Below are 19,691 nucleotides of genomic sequence, written 5' to 3' on the forward strand. Positions count from 1 at the left end.
CACCAATTGGCTAATATACAGTGACCCTAGGGCGAGACTGACAATGCTAGTCAATAAGCAATATAACTACATCCAAAATAATAATCAAAGTGACAAAACGGGGGGGTATTTCAACAAAAGAAAAAAATATATAGCAGGGGGTTGGAACAAGGAATAATTCAGAAACAGTCGCAAGTGCAAAATCAATAAACACCGGCCATGAAGGGATGCAACATAAACATAAACCTCACGTCCAAAGTTCGTGGTCACAGATTGGACGAAAGGTCAAGATGAGATGAAAGGTCAGGATTGAGCGGCATCATTCGTTATCAGAAACAAAAAGCTCCGGTGTACCGGTCCGACTTCTCGTCGGCGTATGAGCGCGATCTGGGACAGCTTCCAACTCCGGCTTGAAAGTTGGCAAGTAATCTGTCTGGTCATTCAACTTGGGGATTTTCGCAGATCGTTCCTCGCTCCCATTGGGTGAGTCCATATTCCAGTCCGTGATCTTGCCCAGCTTCCGATCGGTTTGTTCTCGGAGCACTTCGTAGATAAATTGCATCTGCATCTCGTTGTAGACCATCATCATCCGTTGCTCCCGCATTTGATTGACAGTTTCAAAAACAGGGTCGTCAGCTGAATTTTCCATATCCAACAGATGTCCTGACTCTAGTTCGCATAGCAAATGGTCAAGCGCGATGAAAGTTCCTGTTCGACCAACTCCTGCGCTGCAATGCACGATTCGCGGATTATCCGAGCTGGATTTGAAAGCTGACAACTTGATCAAGTTGAGAAGGGCTTGGCGATCGCTGCCTTCGGGTTTGGAGTAATCGGCCCAGCCAGCGAAAAGAAAATGCCAGACGATTTTTGACTCCGAACCGATGGCTAGTTCGAGTTTGCGAATTTCAGATCGTGATCTAGCGTCGAAAGTTGACTCTAACAAGGTAACTCTACCCAAGATACCGGGTTCTGTTTGCTCACTCTCGTCGAAGAAAACGTCCGACTCATCTGTCGTTAGAACCATCGAAGCCTGCTCCGTATCCAATGGGAAGTATTGAGCACACTTTTCCCGGCCCGCTTCAAAAGTTTGGGTAAGCATTACGATAACGCCGACCTCCTGGCTTTCATGGAAGACCATGTGCCAAAAGTCCGCAAGATGTCCGAGTTTGGGGCCCTTCAATAATGGTAAGCAAACAAGCAAACCATATGACTAATGACGAATGCGTAACCTACCTGAGTTGCGATATATTTCCTTCTTTCCCGTGTCACCGAGTCTTCCAGTCTGATCGGAGATGCGTTGATAAAATCACACTCGCCCTCGGCCACCCGCAGATGAACACGACAATTTGCCCATGCCTGGACATTATAATACCGGTTTCTCGCTTTAACTCTTGGGTCCGACTCTAGGGCCCAGGGATGCGAGAGATCATTGGCTTGGCTACCCTCAAATATACGTGTGCGCTGCCTCCATTCCAGCTCCTCAAACTTGTCATGGATCTCTGCATAAGGAAGCGGTCAGTCACATTCCACGTGCAGGTTGTATTTTCCGATAGGCGTTTTATGCACCCCTCACTCACCTGAGACAGATTGGCACAGGAATGGTGGAACATCTTCCGTATTCCCAGCTTCCAGCTTAGGGTTGTCCTGATCCGCACCGAGTATATCGAGACCCGCGTCATCATTCTCGGGCAGTCCGCGCTTGGTCGCGACACTGGTGTCGATCTTGATAGTCGGATGCGCCATCTTGGCGGCCGCGATCCGCTGGAATGCTCGGACTTTACCTATCACACCACGCGCTTTCCTCGAGACGGATTTGGCTTTGAAACGTTTTTTGTGCGGGGCAGACTCGAAGGAAGGAGAGGGCGAACGAGAGGGTTCCGTTCTCACGCTTTCAAAGTCCGCAGACACTGACGTTATCTGCAGTGATGACAGATCGGGACAGCTATAGAAGCTGTCCCGGGAAGACGTGTCCAGGGCCAGATTTTTTGAGGATCGCGGGGGTTGGGCGTCGAGGAAGTGGAGGAGAGCGTCGCAATAAAAGTAATACTCGTATAGAGTGTTTTAGGCCGTATACTCCCGAGTCCACCTGATTGATTTTCGGATCAGAAAGTAATTAAAAGGCACCGAAGCTGAAGAAGAAGCCGAGTGAAGATAAAAAAAAAAAAAAAAAAAAAACAAGGCGTTGGAGACGGGCTAAAAGGAGAGAAAGTGGAGGGGGGCAAATAATCGAAAAGATCCGAAATGTCCGAGTACTTTAATAGTATAAAAAGCGATATATACTTATATAAAATATAGAATGAAGCTTATAGAGAAACTATTTAATCGAATATATATATATATACTTATATAGTTCTAGGGTTGTCGCATTGGTTTGCCACTTATTAGCTGCTTGCGGTCTCCCACATTTCATACAGTAGTATCCAAGAGCCTATTAATACTTTGTATATTATTTATGTATCATCTAGAGGTTGTAATTGGATTTTGATAGAAACGGGAAATTTGCCAGGATGTATCTTTACCCCCTTTATGACCTTGTATGACTCTATTGTTTCGTTCTTATACCTTTTAGTTTACTTCTTTTACTTGTTTTGGCGGGGAAAGCCTTGGAAAGTACTACTCTTTCTCTTTCTCTTTCTCTTGGTTCTCTTTATTCTCTTTATTTCTTACTACCTCTTTTGATTTGGGTACTTCTTTTACCTTTCCAATTTCCATCCTCGGTGTCGAATGTCGCCACCCACTTATGCTGACAGGTGTTGAGCACCCACGGTTCGCATATGTCAACAAATCCCCAAAATGGTCTCCCAAGCTCAGATCGTTGATCGTACAAACCAAAGCACAGCTTCACTGGTGTCGCGTCCTTCGAGCAGACGACATCGTTCTGGTCGTTCACACCATGGCGGCTCCTCACATCCCTCCTCGAACGATTTCCCCATCTTCACATACACGGGTGACACTGAGGTCGTGATCCGCGCCGGATCGCAGGAAAAGCGTTATCTCCTCCACCGATTGATATTGTCACAATGCTCAGGCTTCTTCGAGGCAAGTACCAATGAGGACTGGTCGCGCCAGATGGCCTCGGGTCCGTCTAAGCCGGAGGGGACGCTGTCGCGACTGAGTGAGGATGATGATTTGTCGAACGGGTCAACACTGGCACCCTCTGATAATGGACACTCGATGCGACCGGAAAAGAGACGATGGCGGTATGAACTTGACTGGGAGAATCGCGCGGAGGATGAAGAGGCGATCCTTGTCCAAAAGGTAGGCCTTGCGCCAGCGCGTCGCATAACCTCATCTTGCCGACAATGCTAATATCGCGCGTTGAAACAGCAACCAACCTATGCCCCCATGTTCAATGTCGATGGCGACCAAGCTGCATCTCCTCCGACGATGACCAAACCGTCCAACGCCCAGGCAGGCTTCTTTCGATCCATGGCGAACCTAGCAGGGATGCAATCGGTAGCCAATCTACCACAGACCGGAGAGCACGCTGTCGCCGTCGATCCCTTAATACGTGACTATGACAACCTACTACGGATATTTTATAATCATGCCCCCATTATCAACAGTGTCAACATCGCCTCGGCATATACAGAGTGCAAATCCCTCCTCGCATTGGCGGATATGTACGACGCGCTTCCGGTGACGGGGCCTCGTGTGGACCACCACCTACTCGGCTTTGGATCTCGTCTATTTAAACAGATCGCCAAATACCCACCGAGCTACCTGAAGCTAGGATACCTCGCTCGCAGCCGGGTGATCTTCTCCGAAGCCTTGATCCACGTCGTCGGCCAGTGGCCCGCCGCCCTACCATGTCTGCGAAACGGCTCCTACGCGCCTCTACCAGATTCGCTCCTAGATTTGATTGAAGACAAAGTAGAAGATCTCGAGGACCTCAAAGCTCGCGTTGAATCCAAGCTCCTGCGCCTATCCCTAACCACCTCGCGCGGCGAACGTGTCGGCCCCTCAAACGCCTACCTGGACTGGCTCGCCGTATCTCTATTCCGCCAATGGCTCATAGAAAGCACTACGCCGCCCCCTGCCCCTATTCTCAAGAACTCGGGCCCAAGCGATGGTCCCGCCCAGCCTACCGCATCAGCATCGCACCCAACAACCACGCCGCGATCAACTGCATCCCCAGACCCGTCTGCGCGTATCTATAGATTGATCGGCTCCTCTTCTGCGCAGGCTTACCTCCCCCACGAAGAGCTAAAGCGCTTCCTCAAACTCCATCCTACATCCTCTGCTGGCTCGCTCTACACGCGCGAGACTTTGAAACGCTTCGCGCGCAAGATGGACGAAATGAAACAACTGGCACGGGACATCGTCAAGCCGCTGATGCGTAATTTCCTCGAGTTGGAGCTGAAAAGCCCAGATCAACCACCTACTGGCATCGCTGGTCCTCGTGAGAATACCCCGATAGGATTGCCATATCTGACATGCACCCGTGTTGAAGATATAGATCTGCCTTGGAAATAAGCCTGATGACATCTTGGGATTTATGTATTTGGCTTACATTTTGTCCTGCTCATCATATTTTGGGATACCTGTGCCTTACTTGGAGTTTTTCGGCGGCGTTTGGTTATATCTTTCCCCCCCTGTGCCTTTCCTTCTCAGGCTGCTGGTCTTATCCGACGAAAGAGACCAGGTTGTCCTCCTGTCTCTGTGCAATGATGTGATGTTTACTTGATTTATGCTGTTTTCCTTGTTTCCGAATCATGTGTTCACGAAGTCATGAATGGTTCTGTCTCTGGTTTGATTTGATTTGATTTGATTTGACTTGATTTGTTTTCCTTTAATACTTTGCTCTATCCTTCCTCTCTCCTGCTCCCAATAAAGCAGGGGCCGGGGATCTTAAGGCCTCATTTTTGTCCATGTTTTTAGAGATACCAAAAGATCACACGCAATGCAATATTCATGAATATAACTATCTATCCTTCTCATATTACAGGTCAAATGAAGCGACTTGCAATATATGAAGTGTATGTCCACAACTTGCCTAAAAGTACATAATATACAGCCTCTCTACCAGGAGAGCGAGAACAATCCCTCAGCCTCCCATCTAGCTCCGACCAATACTCTCCATCCCATCCATCCAAGGTCGCAGAACCTCAGGGATAACAACAACACCCCGCTCAGCATCCCACCCATTTTCCAGGATCGCAGCCAATACACGCGGAACAGCCATAGCAGTCCCATTCACAGTATGCGGGAACCTTGACTCCTTAGCGCCACCACCGCGCACTCGAGCCGCCAACCGACGACTCTGGTAATCCGTGCAGATAGAAGTAGAAGTAACCTCACCCCAAGCTGACTCTAGATGATGAATCTCAGGATCAACAGGGGTAGCAGTACCACTCGACGCCGCGCGCAGACGAGACGGGAAAAGCGCTTCGATATCTCGCTTGCGCGTCGCGCTAGCACCAAGATCCCCAGTCGGCATCTCCAGTACGCGACAGGGCAGATGCAGCGCTGTGAGGATCTCCATCTGCATCTCCAACAGCTCGTTGAAAATGTCGTCCGAGCTCGGGACGGCCCCGTCCACGCTATCCGTCCAGCCGAACAGCTCGACCTTAGTGAACTCGTGCACGCGATACAGGCCCTTAGTGTCGACACCGCGGGAACCCGCCTCAGCGCGGTAGCAACGGCTCGCACCGACGAGTTTTATCGGTAGCTCGGAGGCGTTGATGTCGCGTCCGGCATACATGGCCGCTAGAGGGATCTCCGCGGTGCCGGTTAGCGACCGTTGGGGTTTGGTGTTTTTGTCGCGCTCGTTCTGCTCGATGGACCAAACCTGCTGCTCGTTATGCTGGTCGCGTGGCTGGAACCCGCACGCTTCAGCGATGTAGGAGTAGACGATTGAAGGTGGTGCGACAGTTTTCCAGCCTCGGCGTCGGGCTATGCTAAGCGCATACTGGACGAGTGCTTGTTCAAGCATTGCGCCTTCATTTATCAGGAAGTACCAGCCCCATCCTGTTGTTGTGGCAGAGCTGGCGAAGTCGAGGAGGTTGAGCTCTGTGCCGATCGTGACATGTGATCGGGCTTGGAGCTCGGTTTGAGATTGTTGGGTCCAGGACGGGGGTTCTTTTGGGTTGAAGTTGATGTAGCTGACGAGAGTTGGGTCGTGTCCGATCGGTGTGAATGGGGAGGAGAGGTTTGGGAGGGAGAGGGCTAGTCGGTTGATCTCTTCGGTGCAGGTTGCTTTGCGCTCTGTCATGGACTGCGAGTCATCCTTTAGGCGCTGAGCTTCCAGCTTGAGTTCGGCAAGTTCCTCACTCGGACTCAGGCCCTTCTCGTTAATGTTTGCATCGCCTGTTTCTTGCCGAGTCGCAATGTGTAACTTGGCGATGGTCTTTTCGAGTTGCTTGATGCGGGATCGAGGGGTTTTCAGATCATGATCAAGCTGTCTAGCCTCCTCTGATAATTGTTGAATTTTGGAAGGATAACCAGCGTGACCTGCGTAGTTGCGATCTATGCAGTTCTGTGCGTAGAGGTCAGCATTTTGGCGGATGTGTTTGACGTCCGGCGTGGGCTTCGGAGCTGTCGCAGGTCGCAAGATGTCTCGATTGCGTCGGGCGGTGGAGAAGTTGCGCAGAGATGCTTTCAATCCATATGAATGCCTGCAATTGAAGCAGACGTATGAAGAGAGTGCCATTGGAGTTGGAGGGGAAGAAGAGAAGAGAACAGGCCATAAGTGGTGGATAGTGGATCTCCCGCCTTAACCCCTTTGAGAGATCTGCATGTTCCATACTCCAACTTGCAAGTATGCAAGGCCACCCACATCAGCAGTAATGAGATTTGCAGAGTTCGAAGTCAATGCTTTGATGTATATCCATACATACTCCCTTTTTATGGATGTAGCACGAAAATGTATGAAGACAGACGCACCGAGGCGTCATGTACCCTCATCAACGAAGAGCCAAAGGAAGCTCCGAGCAAACGACATCTATCTAAATCTCACACGATCATACTCGTTGCAGGTCTGTCATAAATGTGAATGGAAAATATGCATTTTTTAACGAAATTTTCTTAGGTATTCTCATATCAAACCTGGTAGGCAATGATGGATTTAGTCTGCCAATATCACAAGGCTCATTTGAATATAGTCCACGGCTATAGACTCTAGTCTATCAGCATCATCACATGTGGCAGTTGCATCGGCATTCAGTCGAACAAATCTCTCGTCATGGCCTGTGAACGCCTTCCTTCTAATGTCCACGACATTCCAACCATTATATGCCCGTGTATCCGATCATCTCGGCCGCAAGATACCATACCTCACTGCCTCGGTGCTTTTTTTAAGTGGATTAGTTGTATGCGCCAATACAGATATATGGGCTGGTCTTATCTTCGGGCGTGCAGTCTCTGGTCTAGGTACAGCGGGGGTTATGACCATGGGTACTCATATTCTCAATACCATAGTGATGGCAAGAAGATGCGGCTGACTTGTTGTGTAGGGTCGGTTTTATTGACCGATGTGGTCGGGGTAGAGAAACGGGGGTACTACCAGTCGATGAACTATGCTGTCTACGGAATAGGCTCAGGGTAAGTCATATGTCATTATATCTCTCACTATATGATCTTATTTTGACGGTACACTATTTTTTTCAGACTTGGATCAGCACTTGGAGGTTTTTTGGTGGAGCGATTCGGCTGGAGCATGGTATACAAAGTTCGTTTGACCTGATGTAGAGAAATTCTGATCACTGCTAACACCTTTCTTGTCGGTGAAAGGCCCAAATCCCTTTCGCAGCTACAGCCCTCGTCCTCTTAGTGGTCTCTATTCCATCTCGCACTCGCTTGATGGCCATTAATGGTTTCAATAACAGTCGGAGTTTGGCATCCCTGCATAACTACGATTGGTGGGGATCTGTGCTCCTAGTAAGTAATGCACCAAGCGCGTTTCTCTCAGAGTACCACCATCTAACAGCTGTTCATACTAAAGTTGGCTACTTTGATCCTGCTGTTTGCTTTTCTAACTACTGGTGGAAACACACTTCCTTGGAGTCATCCTATGGTGATTACTTTCGGCATATTCCTGATGGCCTCGATGGGGCTTTTCATAATGATCGAGAAGAAAGCAAAATCTCCCATTTTACCTCTTCAGCTCTTTACCTCTAGCCCGACAAGAAGCCTGATGGTGACTGGCTTCATGTTTTCACTGATCAACTACCTGGTAAGTGGTTCTCGTGTCGCTCTTTGGAGTATCCTAACATAGCATCAAGATAATGTACCATACTACGTTGTTCTTCCAATCCGTTCTGCTCGAATCATCCCAGCAAGCCAGTCTTCACCTCATTATCCCATCGGTATCATTTACCATTATTAGCGTTATCACAGCATCGGTTATCGCTAGACTAAAAACCCCTGTTTATACTCTCCGCGGAAGCCAAGTGCTGCTCGGCATCGGCGTCCTGGGTCTTTTCCTTGCGGTTGCCTCCACCTCAGCTCATAGCCGTGTACCGGATTACATATATAATCTAGTTCTGATTTTCCCGACTCTGGGCGTGGGTATGATGGCCCCTAGCACGGTTTTGACACTTCTAAATTCCTCTACCAAGGAGGACCATGCTGTCGCTAACGGGTGCTTCATTATGATGAGATCATTGGGTGTGTTTATTGCTGTTGCATTGGGGACGACAACATTGCAAAATGCTTTCGAGTTCTCTTTAACACACCAGAAGGTCGATGATGAGTCCCGAAAGGTATGTACCACGTGCATTACCCCCGTTCATGTTTTCTTTCTTCCGAAAATCATCATTTTTATGTGAATGAAACCGAGAAGTGAGATGAACTAAACCCAATTATTGAAAGGCAATCGAGCTGGCGCGGCAGAAGGTTGAGCTAATACCTACTTTGCCGGAATCGATTCGATCAAAAGGTATGATGAAGCTAAGCTATTTATTTCTTGTCTTTAAAATGCCAGGGCGTGAAATAAGAAATGATGCTGACTTTGTAACAGTTGTCAATGCGTATTCAACAGGATTTACCATCCTGTTTGGACTGTGCGTGTTGTCGACAATACTGATTATGCTCAGCCTCAGAGGCATCAGTGTGCAGGAACTTGGAGATGGAACCTATAGCAAGCAGACTGGGCTAAATAACGAGGAAGAAGATACGGAGATGGAAATGGATCCGGTGAGAAGAGGATAAAGTGTTTTTTTGAGAAAACCTGACACCTAGTCTTATTATCTATCTGCTTTCTCATCACGTTCAAATAGGAAAATCTTGATAATCTATACAAAAAAAAGTCTGTATATGAACATCCAGCACTCAACGTGCTTCACTAGGTAGGATGTAATTCTCAGCTGGTGAGCAGGTATCAGACCTATAGCATCGTTTATTCCAAAGCACTAATCCTTGTCTTTTCCTCATAAAGTATGAAATACTATTATTTGAATTTTTGAACAATTTGGAGATAGGTTAAGAGTTTCGCATTTCCATGAAATTTAAATATTTATTTACTGAGAAGAGCAAGGCCTAGAACGGAAGACATCTGCATAGTTGTGTGAGAGCAATGAATTAGATGAAGAAACGAAGAGTTCACATTCCCAGCCTTGTCTAAGAACCCGAATCACAGTACAACTAGTCTCCATCTACAAAAACATCGGCAATTTTCATCACTTTCACCCGCCATCGAATCTCGAACTTCCATCTCTCATGATATAGGTTGATCCTCCAATTCATCTGCAGAAACAATTAACAATGAACGCAGCACAGGGAGGTCTTGTTCTTACCTACCTGTTGACAGATCATAGCAACCTACTCCACAACACCTGCGCAGGCCATATCACCCGAGAGGGTACAGGCGAGCTCGTTGATCTTGGGCTCCTCGCGCTTCTCGACAACGCCGGCGCAAGCCATATCACCGGAAAGAGTGCAGGCGAGCTCGTTGATCTCGGGCTCCTCGCGCTTCTCGACAACACCAGCGCAGGCCATATCACCGGAAAGGGTACAGGCGAGCTCATTGATCTCGGGCTCCTCGCGCTTCTCGACAACACCGGCGCAGGCCATGTCACCGGAAAGAGTGCAGGCGAGCTCGTTGATCTCGGGCTCCTCGCGCTTCTCGACAACACCAGCGCAGGCCATATCACCGGAAAGGGTACAGGCGAGCTCGTTGATCTCGGGCTCCTCGCGCTTCTCGACAACACCGGCGCAGGCCATGTCGCCAGAAAGGGTACAGGCGAGCTCGTTGATTTCGGACTCCTCGCGCTTCTCGACAACGCCGGCGCAAGCCATGTCGCCAGAAAGAGTACAGGCGAGCTCGTTGATCTCGGGCTCCTCGCGCTTCTCGACAACACCGGCGCAGGCCATGTCGCCGGAAAGGGTACAGGCGAGCTCGTTGATTTCGGACTCCTCGCGCTTCTCGACAACGCCGGCGCAAGCCATGTCGCCAGAAAGAGTGCAGGCGAGCTCGTTGATCTCGGGCTCCTCGCGCTTCTCGACAACACCGGCGCAGGCCATGTCGCCAGAAAGAGTGCAGGCGAGCTCGTTGATCTCGGGCTCCTCGCGCTTCTCGACAACACCGGCGCAGGCCATGTCACCGGAAAGGGTGCAGGCCAGCTCGTTGATCTGGTTATCAATTGGAGCGGCCATGACGCTGCAAGCGGCGAAGAGAACAGAGAGGACGGCTTGGGACTTCATCTTGTCGGTTGTTGATATGACGTGGGAAGGGAATAGAGGATGAGAATGAGATTGTTGATGTTGATTTAGTGAGACTGAATGATGGGATCTTCAAGACTCTTATATCTCTAAACCATTGATAAAGAGGGATGCATTGAGTGAGGGGAAGTATCCTGTTGGGTTTAGTTGCTATCCTGTTCCGTATATGGTGGTGGCCCTGCGCAATTGGAGGGAGGCGGATATTCTAGACAAACTTGTCGGAGCAATAATTTCGCTATAGCCCTTAGTTTATTCTCCCTAGGTTTTCCGATTTGCCCGGAGCTTATCCAACCGACGCAGTGGGTGGCCTTGCATTCAAATATCACTTGGGCCGTGTTTTGTTGTTTCTAGTGAACGCTACCCCGAAACTTTAGAGAAAATTTGTATATTCCTCCTAGAGATGAATAGTTTCCACGACTCTTTTCGGCTTTTAAGGATTTCATTCATCAACATCAGATAAATAATCAATGGCCTACAGCATCGCCCTCCATGCTGGGGCTGCCGATTCTTGGGCGGGAGACTCTGGTATCCAAGAGAAAACCGAAGCCTTCCTACAATGTTTGATCGATTCAGCCAAAGCTCAATTAAGGAACGGAGAAAGTTCATTGAAAGTCGTTACCGAAGTAGTATCTGCCCTAGAGGACTACCCGCAATTCAATGCTGGCAAGGGATCTGCTCTGAATAATGATGGCTTCCACGAGGTAAACACCCAGTACCAGTCCTTTATTTCTCTCCATAAATGCATAAAGAATTAACAAGCTACAGTTAGAAGCAGCTGTGATCGACGGTCGAACGTGTAGGTACCGAGCAGCAGGTTGCTTGCAACGCACCAAGAATCCCATCAAACTGGCGCACAAAATGTTGGACTTCCCAGCGCCAGCCTTGGTAATTGGGAGTGCAGCCGATGAGCTAGCGGAGACAAATGGCCTGGATATGGTAGAGAACTCCTACTTCACTACCGAGAGCCGTCGACTCTACTGGGAGGCGAAGATGAACAAGCTAGTGGAGAATCACGGCACCGTCGGTGCGGTGGCCCTCGATACTCAGGGAAATCTTGCGGCCGCCAATTCTACTGGCGGAGTTACCTTCAAACATAGAGGACGAATTGGGGATACGGCGATTGTTGGCGCAGGAATCTATGCTGATGATCGGGTAGCGGTTGTTTGGTACGTGAAATTAAACATGGCTATGTCCGCCAAACGAGAGGAACAATACTGATATTATCACCATTTTCAATTATATAGCAGTGGAAGTGGTGATGCCATACTCCAGGCCACTGTGGCTGGAAGAGCTGCAGCTGCAGCGCGGTCAGGAACCGAGCTGAATGATGCTGTGGAGAAGGCAATCTTGAAATCTGCTGAGCTCTACCCGGATTCTTCATGCGGAGTAATTGCAGTGGATATATCTGGATCTATATCAATCCATTGTAATAGTCGAATTTTTGCAGTCGCATCGGCCAGTTCTTTCCAACACTCCGGGCAGGCTGGGATTGTGAGGTCAACAATTCCGATCTTGAACCAACTCACTATCTTCGAGGATGAGAAGATCAAAGCTGGGATGGTAAAGTACCCGACCTTTCCAAACCAGATTGTGGTTCATCCCCGGTCGGGAAAGCCTGTGTTGCCCCTGAAGGCTGAGGCATTCGTGGATTTCTTCATCCAACTAAGAAGAGTGGTCCAGAAGGTACAGAGTTTCTATCAGGCTTCTGATATTGCGTTTATAACCTCTGGGGATTCCCCCTCGACATTTATATTCCCGCTCTTGCTATCCCCTACCTCCACGGATATAACCTTCAAAGATGGAAACCACACCACCACTCGTCCTTTGAACAACGGTCATAGTGCAGATTTTCACTATGTCGCTGACAAGTTGATCAAGGTCAAGATCCATCGGCCGGAAAAAACTCGGTTGTTCTCCACAGAGTTACAGCAATACTCCCAGACTATCCTTGAAATCTGGGGTATTCTCCAGGTTCTATCACAAGAGGTAGGACCTGATGCAGCGCGTCCACAACTGGAGGTTCATCCCCAACGAAAAGGCCTTGTCACTATCTTATTAACTGATCCTCGCCCATCCCTATTTCCTCGGCCAGCGATCTTCTGTGATTCACTTCCGGAATATCTCACCGCGGAACTGGGACCAAAAGCGACAGACATGATTACGCTTGGGCGTTTAGCAGGCGAAGCAGCGAAATATTTGACAAGTTCATCAAGCTAGCCAGTTGATAGATAAGCGAGTTGGAAATGCCATTGCATTCTGGTTCGCTACCTAGGTAGTATTTCGATGTCGTCGGTGAGGTCTGCTTGATGTCCCGCGCCGTTAAAATACCACTGATTTCTTGATTTTGTTATTGGACAGAAAAGAATGAATACCGTGTCATGCCGTGCCAGGTACGTCCGATACAAGCAACTAAATGGAGCGAATCACTGTAGCAATGGTAGCACAGCTCTTGTATCTTACAACAAATTAAGCAGGAATTCAGTCGTTTCCTGAGGGGGCTACCACTTCTTATCCTCAATGATCTCAAAAGTTTATATCTAGAGGCTTAACATCATTGTAGGATGTTTTGGGAAACAACCACTATTTTGAAATAGGTGTTACTTCATCGATCGATCTCCTAAAGTATCTCCGATCTTCAAAGACTATGACATCCCAACGAATCAGATGAAATGGGCTTTTGATTTGCCAAGGATACTTAATAATCTACAAGGTACTCGGCTCATGCGGGCGCTTTGCTAGATCAATCCCAAGAGAACAAGATTCAGAAGATGAGTCAGGATAGGTGTGTAACTGGAGATACACTAACAGTCTCAGTTTTCTATATATAGACGACATAACTGTATCATACGGCTACTCGACAGTTGTTTTTACCCTTGACTCAACCGCCGTGTCTTATTCTATAGAGTCTGGATATATACAGAAAATAGTATATGCGATTATCATCACGAGCTTCTATAAATATCGGATAGGAGTATATATATCGTATGAACTATTTCAGGACGAGCTCTACGACGTCGCTGCGGCTATAGGATAGAGTGGGTCCGGTCGTATCCACGGCTCCGCAGTGGACACTACGTGAGATAGGAGGGTTTCCTTGGAAAGGGTAGACTTCCGCAAAGCTCGAAAAGCCCGAAACCCGACCCGACCCGACCCTCAAAAGGGTCGGGTTTCGAGCCTAGGTCCAAAGCTCGCAGCGGGTTTCGGGCTTTTAGGTTAAGCCCCCAGCTCGAAAGGGGGGGGGCCATCCGAGCCTAATCCTCCGGATCATATGATTTATGAAACTTACAGCATGTTTAGAGGCTGTTTTTTAGCCTTTAATAAATGTAATATTTAAATCAATTTAGTTCTGAATAGTAGATCTAGATTTAAATATATAAATTACAGTTTAAATTTAGAGAAATTAGTTATTTAAGAAATTAAATAAATTACAGAAGTTCATATAAAATTGCAGTTGTAGTATAGTGAGTAAATATATATCTTCAAATTCAAAATAATAATTTTATTACTTTTTATATTCTCTCACTTTCTACCGGTCGCATTTAGTTTAAATTTAATATATATATTTCAACCCTCTTTCTCTTTCTATATTTAAAATTTAAATTAAATATACCTAGGAAAAGCTGAGATACAGTGATTACAGCATTAATAACTAAGCAGTTTTATGAATGCCAAGACCATATATTTATACAATTTCGAGCCTAGGGGGGGGGGGGCCCGACGGGCCCCCCCTTCGAGCCGGGGTCCGGGTCGAGCCCAAAAAGTTCGACCCCCGGCCCGTTGAGGGTCGGGTTTCGAGCCCGGAGCTTGGGCCCAAAGTTGGGCTTTGCGGAAGTCTAGGAAAGGGGATCCGTTGTCAGGGTGGTCCATCCAAAGGGTCTTAATATATAAATTTATAAAGAAAAGAGGGCTTAAATTTGGTCAGTTTTGGTGGGAAAACGGCTAGTGGGTAAAGACTTCATGACAGGTATGTATTTTCGAGTGACTGGGAAGACCGGCACAATGTGATGCATGTGGTAGATTCGGGTTGGTCGTGGATGCGGTATCAGAGCACATGGAGTGAAGAGTCCAAGGGCCAAGGGTAGACCTGGCAGTGACCCTCCGGGTGGTCCATGATCTTGGACTCTCCACCCGACCCTCCACGACCCGCAGCGACCCCTCGTCGGGATACATAAATATATGACGCTAAGCTTAATTGGGATGTATAAATGTATATACTTATCTGATTAAATATAGTTAACTAACATAACTAGGCCAAGATCAATGTTGGAGGCTCCGTGGGTTGCCGTAATAACTATTCTTGTCGCAGTAATTGTCAAACAAAGGTAGGGGATCCTGGCCATGTTTATTGTGCATGACCCGAAGAGTCTCTGCGATTTGTCCATCCAACTCTGGTTTTCGGAAGATCGTGGGTTTTCTTTTCGATAAGCGGAGGACATAGACCGGTACTGGTGTCTTGCATTCATGGGCGGTTTGGTAGTCGTAATCGGTGTTGTTTAGGTCGACCACAAAATAGGAGTGCTTTCCAGGGTAGATCGTGACAGCAAGAAAGCAAGTCTTGGTATTCCTATCGTACTGACGGAGGTTGTCTTGCACCTTCCAGGCAAATGGATGTATGGATTCTAAATAATTGTTCGGATCAAGAATACTATTAGGGGTATCACCTAGTATTCGCATCGTTCCTGCAACAACGTCTGGGAGCAACTCGAATTTAGCCCATAACGTAGCTGCGGATCTGTTGAGTTGAGTTGTCCATAGTGGGGAATATGAATGATAGTATGTGCGCTGAAAAAGTATGACAATAAGTGGTTGTTGCTGGCCTCCCTGTGCATGTGTGAAAAGATGAACACTTGATTGAATGTGAAGTTTATCGTTACTTGTTGAGCGGCAGAATCAATGTTCTTCCATCCTTGCCTTGTCGGGACCGTCAGCGAATTCCCCTGGCACGAGCAGAGGTGGAGGTTGGTCGTCTCAGCGACTGAGAGCCTCACAAAACTGTCACGTGACTACATTGAGCAGCTCACTGAGCTTGAGTCCGGACAGAAATTTACTCACTGAGTCGGACTCTGAGCGCCCTCATAAAAGCGGCGGCAGCCAAGATAGAAAAGCCCCACCCGGCAGAGAAAAAAACACTACGTAGAGGTACCTAGGTAGCCGCAGTCTTGTGAAGTATTAGACTTCCGCAGAGCCCACAAAGCCCAAAGCCCAACCAGGACCCAACCCGCAAATGTATAGGCCTAAGGTAGAAGCCCACTGCGGGTTAATGGGCCCCCAAATGAACTCCAAACAGTACAAATATACCGAGAATTCAGAAGTTGAACCCCCTAAAAGGGTTTTTAAAGTTACCCTTCGTTTTACCCCCGTTTCTAAGCCTTATCCTAAAGGTAATATTTTCTTAATTTGAATGATTTAGAATCAATCACTAGTTATCTCTCTATGCCACGTTTAAAATTTTAAAAAAGCGCGTTATTTAGATAATTTATAAATTACAGAAGTTCACTTAGAAAGTAGAACTCCTATACAAACCCAAAATATATATCTTACCAAAATATTAAGATAAATGATATCTGGGTTTCTACCAGTTAGATTTTATTCAAAATTGAAATAAATACTTGTGTAGCTACTATAATCCTAGATTCCAAATTTACTCCATATACCTAGTGGAAGGTCGTAATACAGCGATTACAGAGGCCTCCTAGGATGGGCTTTAATGGGGCCTTATGGGCCCCCACTGATAGGCTGTGGGTTGGGTCGGGTTTCGAAGGTAGGGCCCATTTGTGGGCTTTGCGAAGTCTCCAGGGCTAAGCATACTGACAGAAATCTGGTGTCATGCAAGGTACTCCGTAGTTATGAGGTCAATGAATATGCATAAATCTAACTAGTAAAATATGACAAAATCCGCTTTTTGACAATCTGTCTACATATATATCGATACATACCTTACTACTACTAAAAAGATTACTACAAAAACCACTACAAAAACCACTGCAAAAACCACTGCAAAAACCACTGCAAAAACCACTGCAAAAACCACTGCAAAAACCACTGCAAAATTTACTATGGGGAAACTCGATTGGAGACTGCCATAGCATACAGACTCATTCTTCTCTCCTCTCTATGCATTTCAAGTAGGAGAATAACAATGCGAATTTCAATTTTAAACCTGCCCACTACTCAAACAGGATAAAACAGCAAAACATGCTCCCAAATAATCTTCGCGACCTCCTCGGGCTCCAGATGAGTCACATCGATCTTCAAAAACTCCTTCCTATCGCTAAATTCGAAAATTGGTGTTCCCTTGCGAAACATCCTTAGCAGCTCCACGTCCATAAGCTTTGCATGTTTTTCGCGCTCCGACTGCGTCATGCGCTTGATATTCTCATCTTCATCACATGTCAAAACAATCGGAATCAGTAGACATCCTCGATCCTTCGCGGCCTGCGCGTATTCTGCACACACACTAGCACCTTGTTGATTTGCCGTTTGGAAGTCGGTGAACATATAGGTTGTATTGAAGGTCGCGGGCTCAGTCGCTAGGGACGAGAAAATAGCAGTGCGCAGAGCGCGCCGAAGTGACTGGTACCCCGGCTGGGTGCGGTGGAGGACAGCGTCGGCGGGATTGATGAGAAGGTGGTTGTGGATTAGTTTGAGATTTGCTGAGAGGGCAACACGCTCGAGAAGGTGTTGGGCGACGGTCAACTTTCCGGCACCGGGGAAGCCATTGATGTGGATGAGGGGATGAGGGGTTGTTCCGGGCATGTTGTTAGGGGCGATGCTGTTAAGTTTGTTACAAGAGCCAGAGAGAAAGGAGAAGGGGAAGTTGATTGGGAGAAGAGACGGGCTCTCAGAACTACCCTAATTAGCTTGAGCTACTAGCCTGAAACCCTGAGACATCCATCTGAATAGATGTAACGTAACTTCGTGATTTGGATTCTTTGTTGACAAGGCAAATTATCTCCAGTTATGCAAGGCCCCGAGGTGAATCCTTCGCATTATCATACATCTCTTGGAACCAAAAGTACACAAGATATCTCAATTTGTTGCCGAGGCATGTGGATAAGGCATGTTTACAGGGATATGAAGTTGGGGTTAACATCTTTACTTTATTTCCGCAGTTATGCAAGGCCTCCACTATCTGGACGAATCATCATGCTACTAATAGTCGTTCCCCTTATCATTTCTATCCACAGAAGCAAAAGTACCTATTTTCTAGCTTTAGTGGGCTAAGCCGGAGGTCGGAGATCTACCCGGTATGACCTCGCCCCCACTGTGGTCCAATACGAAGGCTGAGTCTAATCATATTTTTGTGGAGTACGCCGGATTATGTTCCTTAGATATGGGAATTCATCGAAATAAATAGTAATCCGTATCTAGGTAGTATCCTCTAGGCTTATTTGATTTGACATGTGATTCAATCACGGAATCCTTCCGAGGTTCAGTGAAACCTGTTTTAACTACTGCTCTAGGCTACATGTGCACTTTTATTGCTGAATCTTATCACTCCTACCTATTCTAGGCTGTATTTATACATAATTACAGTATTCATAAAGCGTTATATTCCATGTAAACCACACTCTGTATAAAGATGTAGACAAAGCCTTTGCGTGAGACCCGCAAGGGTCCACGGATAAGTAGCGTCCGAATTGGGTCGGGTAAATAATCCACACTTCATATATTTTTACTCCGCATGTTCTATGCAACTAGCACTAGAACAAAAAAAACAAAAGTACCTTCTAGGGGGCCAAAGGAATCAACCCCCTGTAAATTGACAGGAAGAGAGAAATACCGAGCTTTCAGTAATCCGTGTGGGGTAAGAGAGCGGGGTCGAATGATTCGGACACATATTGGTGGTCAACCACCCATTGCGTCAAAGCATCGAAGTTCCGGCACACCCTTGTACCTCCCTCCCCAGGCCATTTGATATCGTATTCCTTCCAAATAAGTGTCGAGTCTGAGGCACACATTAACGCCTGTCGTACAATGTCCACGCAGTGCATAGTATGATGATATGTGGCTTCACGGATGGTGTAGTTTGGGTCCTGGAAGAGATGCATGATGATAGCTCGCGCTTGGCTCTGATGGGAAGGCCCACAGTTAGTGATAGTCACTAATTGCACTAGTGTGGGGTGACAACAAGAACTCACCAGGCAATGCAGTTGGTGAAACGCAGCCACCATATAGATGTGTCTATTCGGATCTGAAACTCCGCGAACAGAATGATGTACATCCATATCAATGACTTGCTGGTCGGTCAAGCCAATCATGCCTTCTCCCACTATATTTTGTCACCAATATGTGAGTAAGATGAGCTAGGTGGAGTTGGAAGTAGAGGAAGGAAGGGACTCACCAGGGAAAAGATTTCGCCAGTGTTGTTGAGATATCGTTGTATTGAAATTCAAGAAGTCATCATGATAATCATGGTATATTTTTTCCACTATCTCCGGATGCTTCTTTTCGCCGGAAGGGGAGTAAACTGTTGTGTGTTTCAGTAAACCCTTCAGTTCGAGATAGCGATTCGATACTGACGAAAATAATCCAGTTGGCTTGGCCCGTCCGGATTACTGAGGGATGAAGATTTTATCCAGAATAGTAAAAGTCCATTGAGGATCACCAGGACTGCTAGCAGGGCGCATACTGTAACAGATAGCGCCTGGTACCAGACGCTGGATCGAGGTCCCCACTTGGGGCCTCTATTGTTGGATGGAAAAAGAAATCCGCACTCTTCTGGATTATTATCTTTCTCCAACGAATCGGTTGAATCGGAGCATGGGGAGTATTGGACTTGGGGAGTCATGTTTTCCGTCGAGCCAACGTTACCATGTAAATTAGACCTCGATAACTAACATGATATGGAGTAGACATATATATTTCCAATCCCATACTGATCACTATCATGGAAGCATACGATCGTTGGCAGGCTGAAGGGATGTCGAGTGACGGGCCTTGCATAATCGGTTCAATTACTACATGCACTAAATAGATTGCAGCCGAGAGAAACCCCATAATTAAGCCATGGCTAATGAAACCGATGTTAGTGCTAAGCACTAATCCACAGA

General features: G+C 47.1%; 9 protein-coding genes across 9 annotated transcripts; 4 read left to right on the forward strand and 5 right to left on the reverse strand.

Annotated features, from left to right (window-relative positions):
- Positions 1–298: 298 nt before the first annotated feature.
- On the reverse strand, positions 299–1,722 carry ptpB (tyrosine protein phosphatase PTP1; the record flags this gene model as incomplete). The annotated part of the gene is made up of 3 exons (XM_057256955.1): positions 299–1,153; positions 1,213–1,478; positions 1,557–1,722. 3 exons carry the CDS (start codon positions 1,720–1,722, stop codon positions 299–301), a joined length of 1,287 nt encoding a protein of 428 aa, XP_057104413.1.
- Positions 1,723–2,772: 1,050 nt separating this feature from the next.
- Positions 2,773–4,455, forward strand: N7479_009263 (uncharacterized protein; the record flags this gene model as incomplete). Its single annotated transcript, XM_057256956.1, has 2 exons — positions 2,773–3,237; positions 3,307–4,455. The coding sequence occupies 2 exons, from the start codon at positions 2,773–2,775 to the stop codon at positions 4,453–4,455; spliced, it is 1,614 nt and encodes a 537-aa protein (XP_057104414.1).
- Positions 4,456–5,038: 583 nt separating this feature from the next.
- On the reverse strand, positions 5,039–6,631 carry N7479_009264 (putative serine--tRNA ligase DIA4; the record flags this gene model as incomplete). The annotated part of the gene is made up of 1 exon (XM_057256957.1): positions 5,039–6,631. The coding sequence occupies one exon, from the start codon at positions 6,629–6,631 to the stop codon at positions 5,039–5,041; it is 1,593 nt and encodes a 530-aa protein (XP_057104415.1).
- A 213-nt stretch (positions 6,632–6,844) lies between these two features.
- N7479_009265 (uncharacterized protein) lies at positions 6,845–7,421 on the forward strand (the record flags this gene model as incomplete). The annotated part of the gene is made up of 2 exons (XM_057256958.1): positions 6,845–6,956; positions 7,096–7,421. 2 exons carry the CDS (start codon positions 6,845–6,847, stop codon positions 7,419–7,421), a joined length of 438 nt encoding a protein of 145 aa, XP_057104416.1.
- A 783-nt stretch (positions 7,422–8,204) lies between these two features.
- On the forward strand, positions 8,205–9,129 carry N7479_009266 (Major facilitator superfamily domain general substrate transporter; the record flags this gene model as incomplete). The annotated part of the gene is made up of 3 exons (XM_057256959.1): positions 8,205–8,681; positions 8,791–8,857; positions 8,939–9,129. The coding sequence occupies 3 exons, from the start codon at positions 8,205–8,207 to the stop codon at positions 9,127–9,129; spliced, it is 735 nt and encodes a 244-aa protein (XP_057104417.1).
- Positions 9,130–9,738: 609 nt separating this feature from the next.
- N7479_009267 (uncharacterized protein) lies at positions 9,739–10,620 on the reverse strand (the record flags this gene model as incomplete). Its single annotated transcript, XM_057256960.1, has 1 exon — positions 9,739–10,620. One exon carries the CDS (start codon positions 10,618–10,620, stop codon positions 9,739–9,741), a length of 882 nt encoding a protein of 293 aa, XP_057104418.1.
- A 485-nt stretch (positions 10,621–11,105) lies between these two features.
- Positions 11,106–12,855, forward strand: N7479_009268 (Peptidase T2 asparaginase 2; the record flags this gene model as incomplete). Its single annotated transcript, XM_057256961.1, has 3 exons — positions 11,106–11,339; positions 11,404–11,804; positions 11,883–12,855. 3 exons carry the CDS (start codon positions 11,106–11,108, stop codon positions 12,853–12,855), a joined length of 1,608 nt encoding a protein of 535 aa, XP_057104419.1.
- A 3,954-nt stretch (positions 12,856–16,809) lies between these two features.
- Positions 16,810–17,394, reverse strand: N7479_009269 (uncharacterized protein; the record flags this gene model as incomplete). Its single annotated transcript, XM_057256962.1, has 1 exon — positions 16,810–17,394. The coding sequence occupies one exon, from the start codon at positions 17,392–17,394 to the stop codon at positions 16,810–16,812; it is 585 nt and encodes a 194-aa protein (XP_057104420.1).
- A 1,034-nt stretch (positions 17,395–18,428) lies between these two features.
- Positions 18,429–19,429, reverse strand: N7479_009270 (uncharacterized protein; the record flags this gene model as incomplete). Its single annotated transcript, XM_057256963.1, has 3 exons — positions 18,429–18,910; positions 18,983–19,108; positions 19,162–19,429. 3 exons carry the CDS (start codon positions 19,427–19,429, stop codon positions 18,429–18,431), a joined length of 876 nt encoding a protein of 291 aa, XP_057104421.1.
- Between the last annotated feature and the right edge of the window lie 262 nt (positions 19,430–19,691).

The sequence above is a fragment of the Penicillium vulpinum genome (genome assembly GCF_028829585.1).
Source record: "Penicillium vulpinum strain IBT 29486 chromosome Unknown utg000004l_segment0_segment0, whole genome shotgun sequence".
Classification (NCBI taxonomy): Eukaryota; Fungi; Ascomycota; class Eurotiomycetes; order Eurotiales; family Aspergillaceae; genus Penicillium; species Penicillium vulpinum.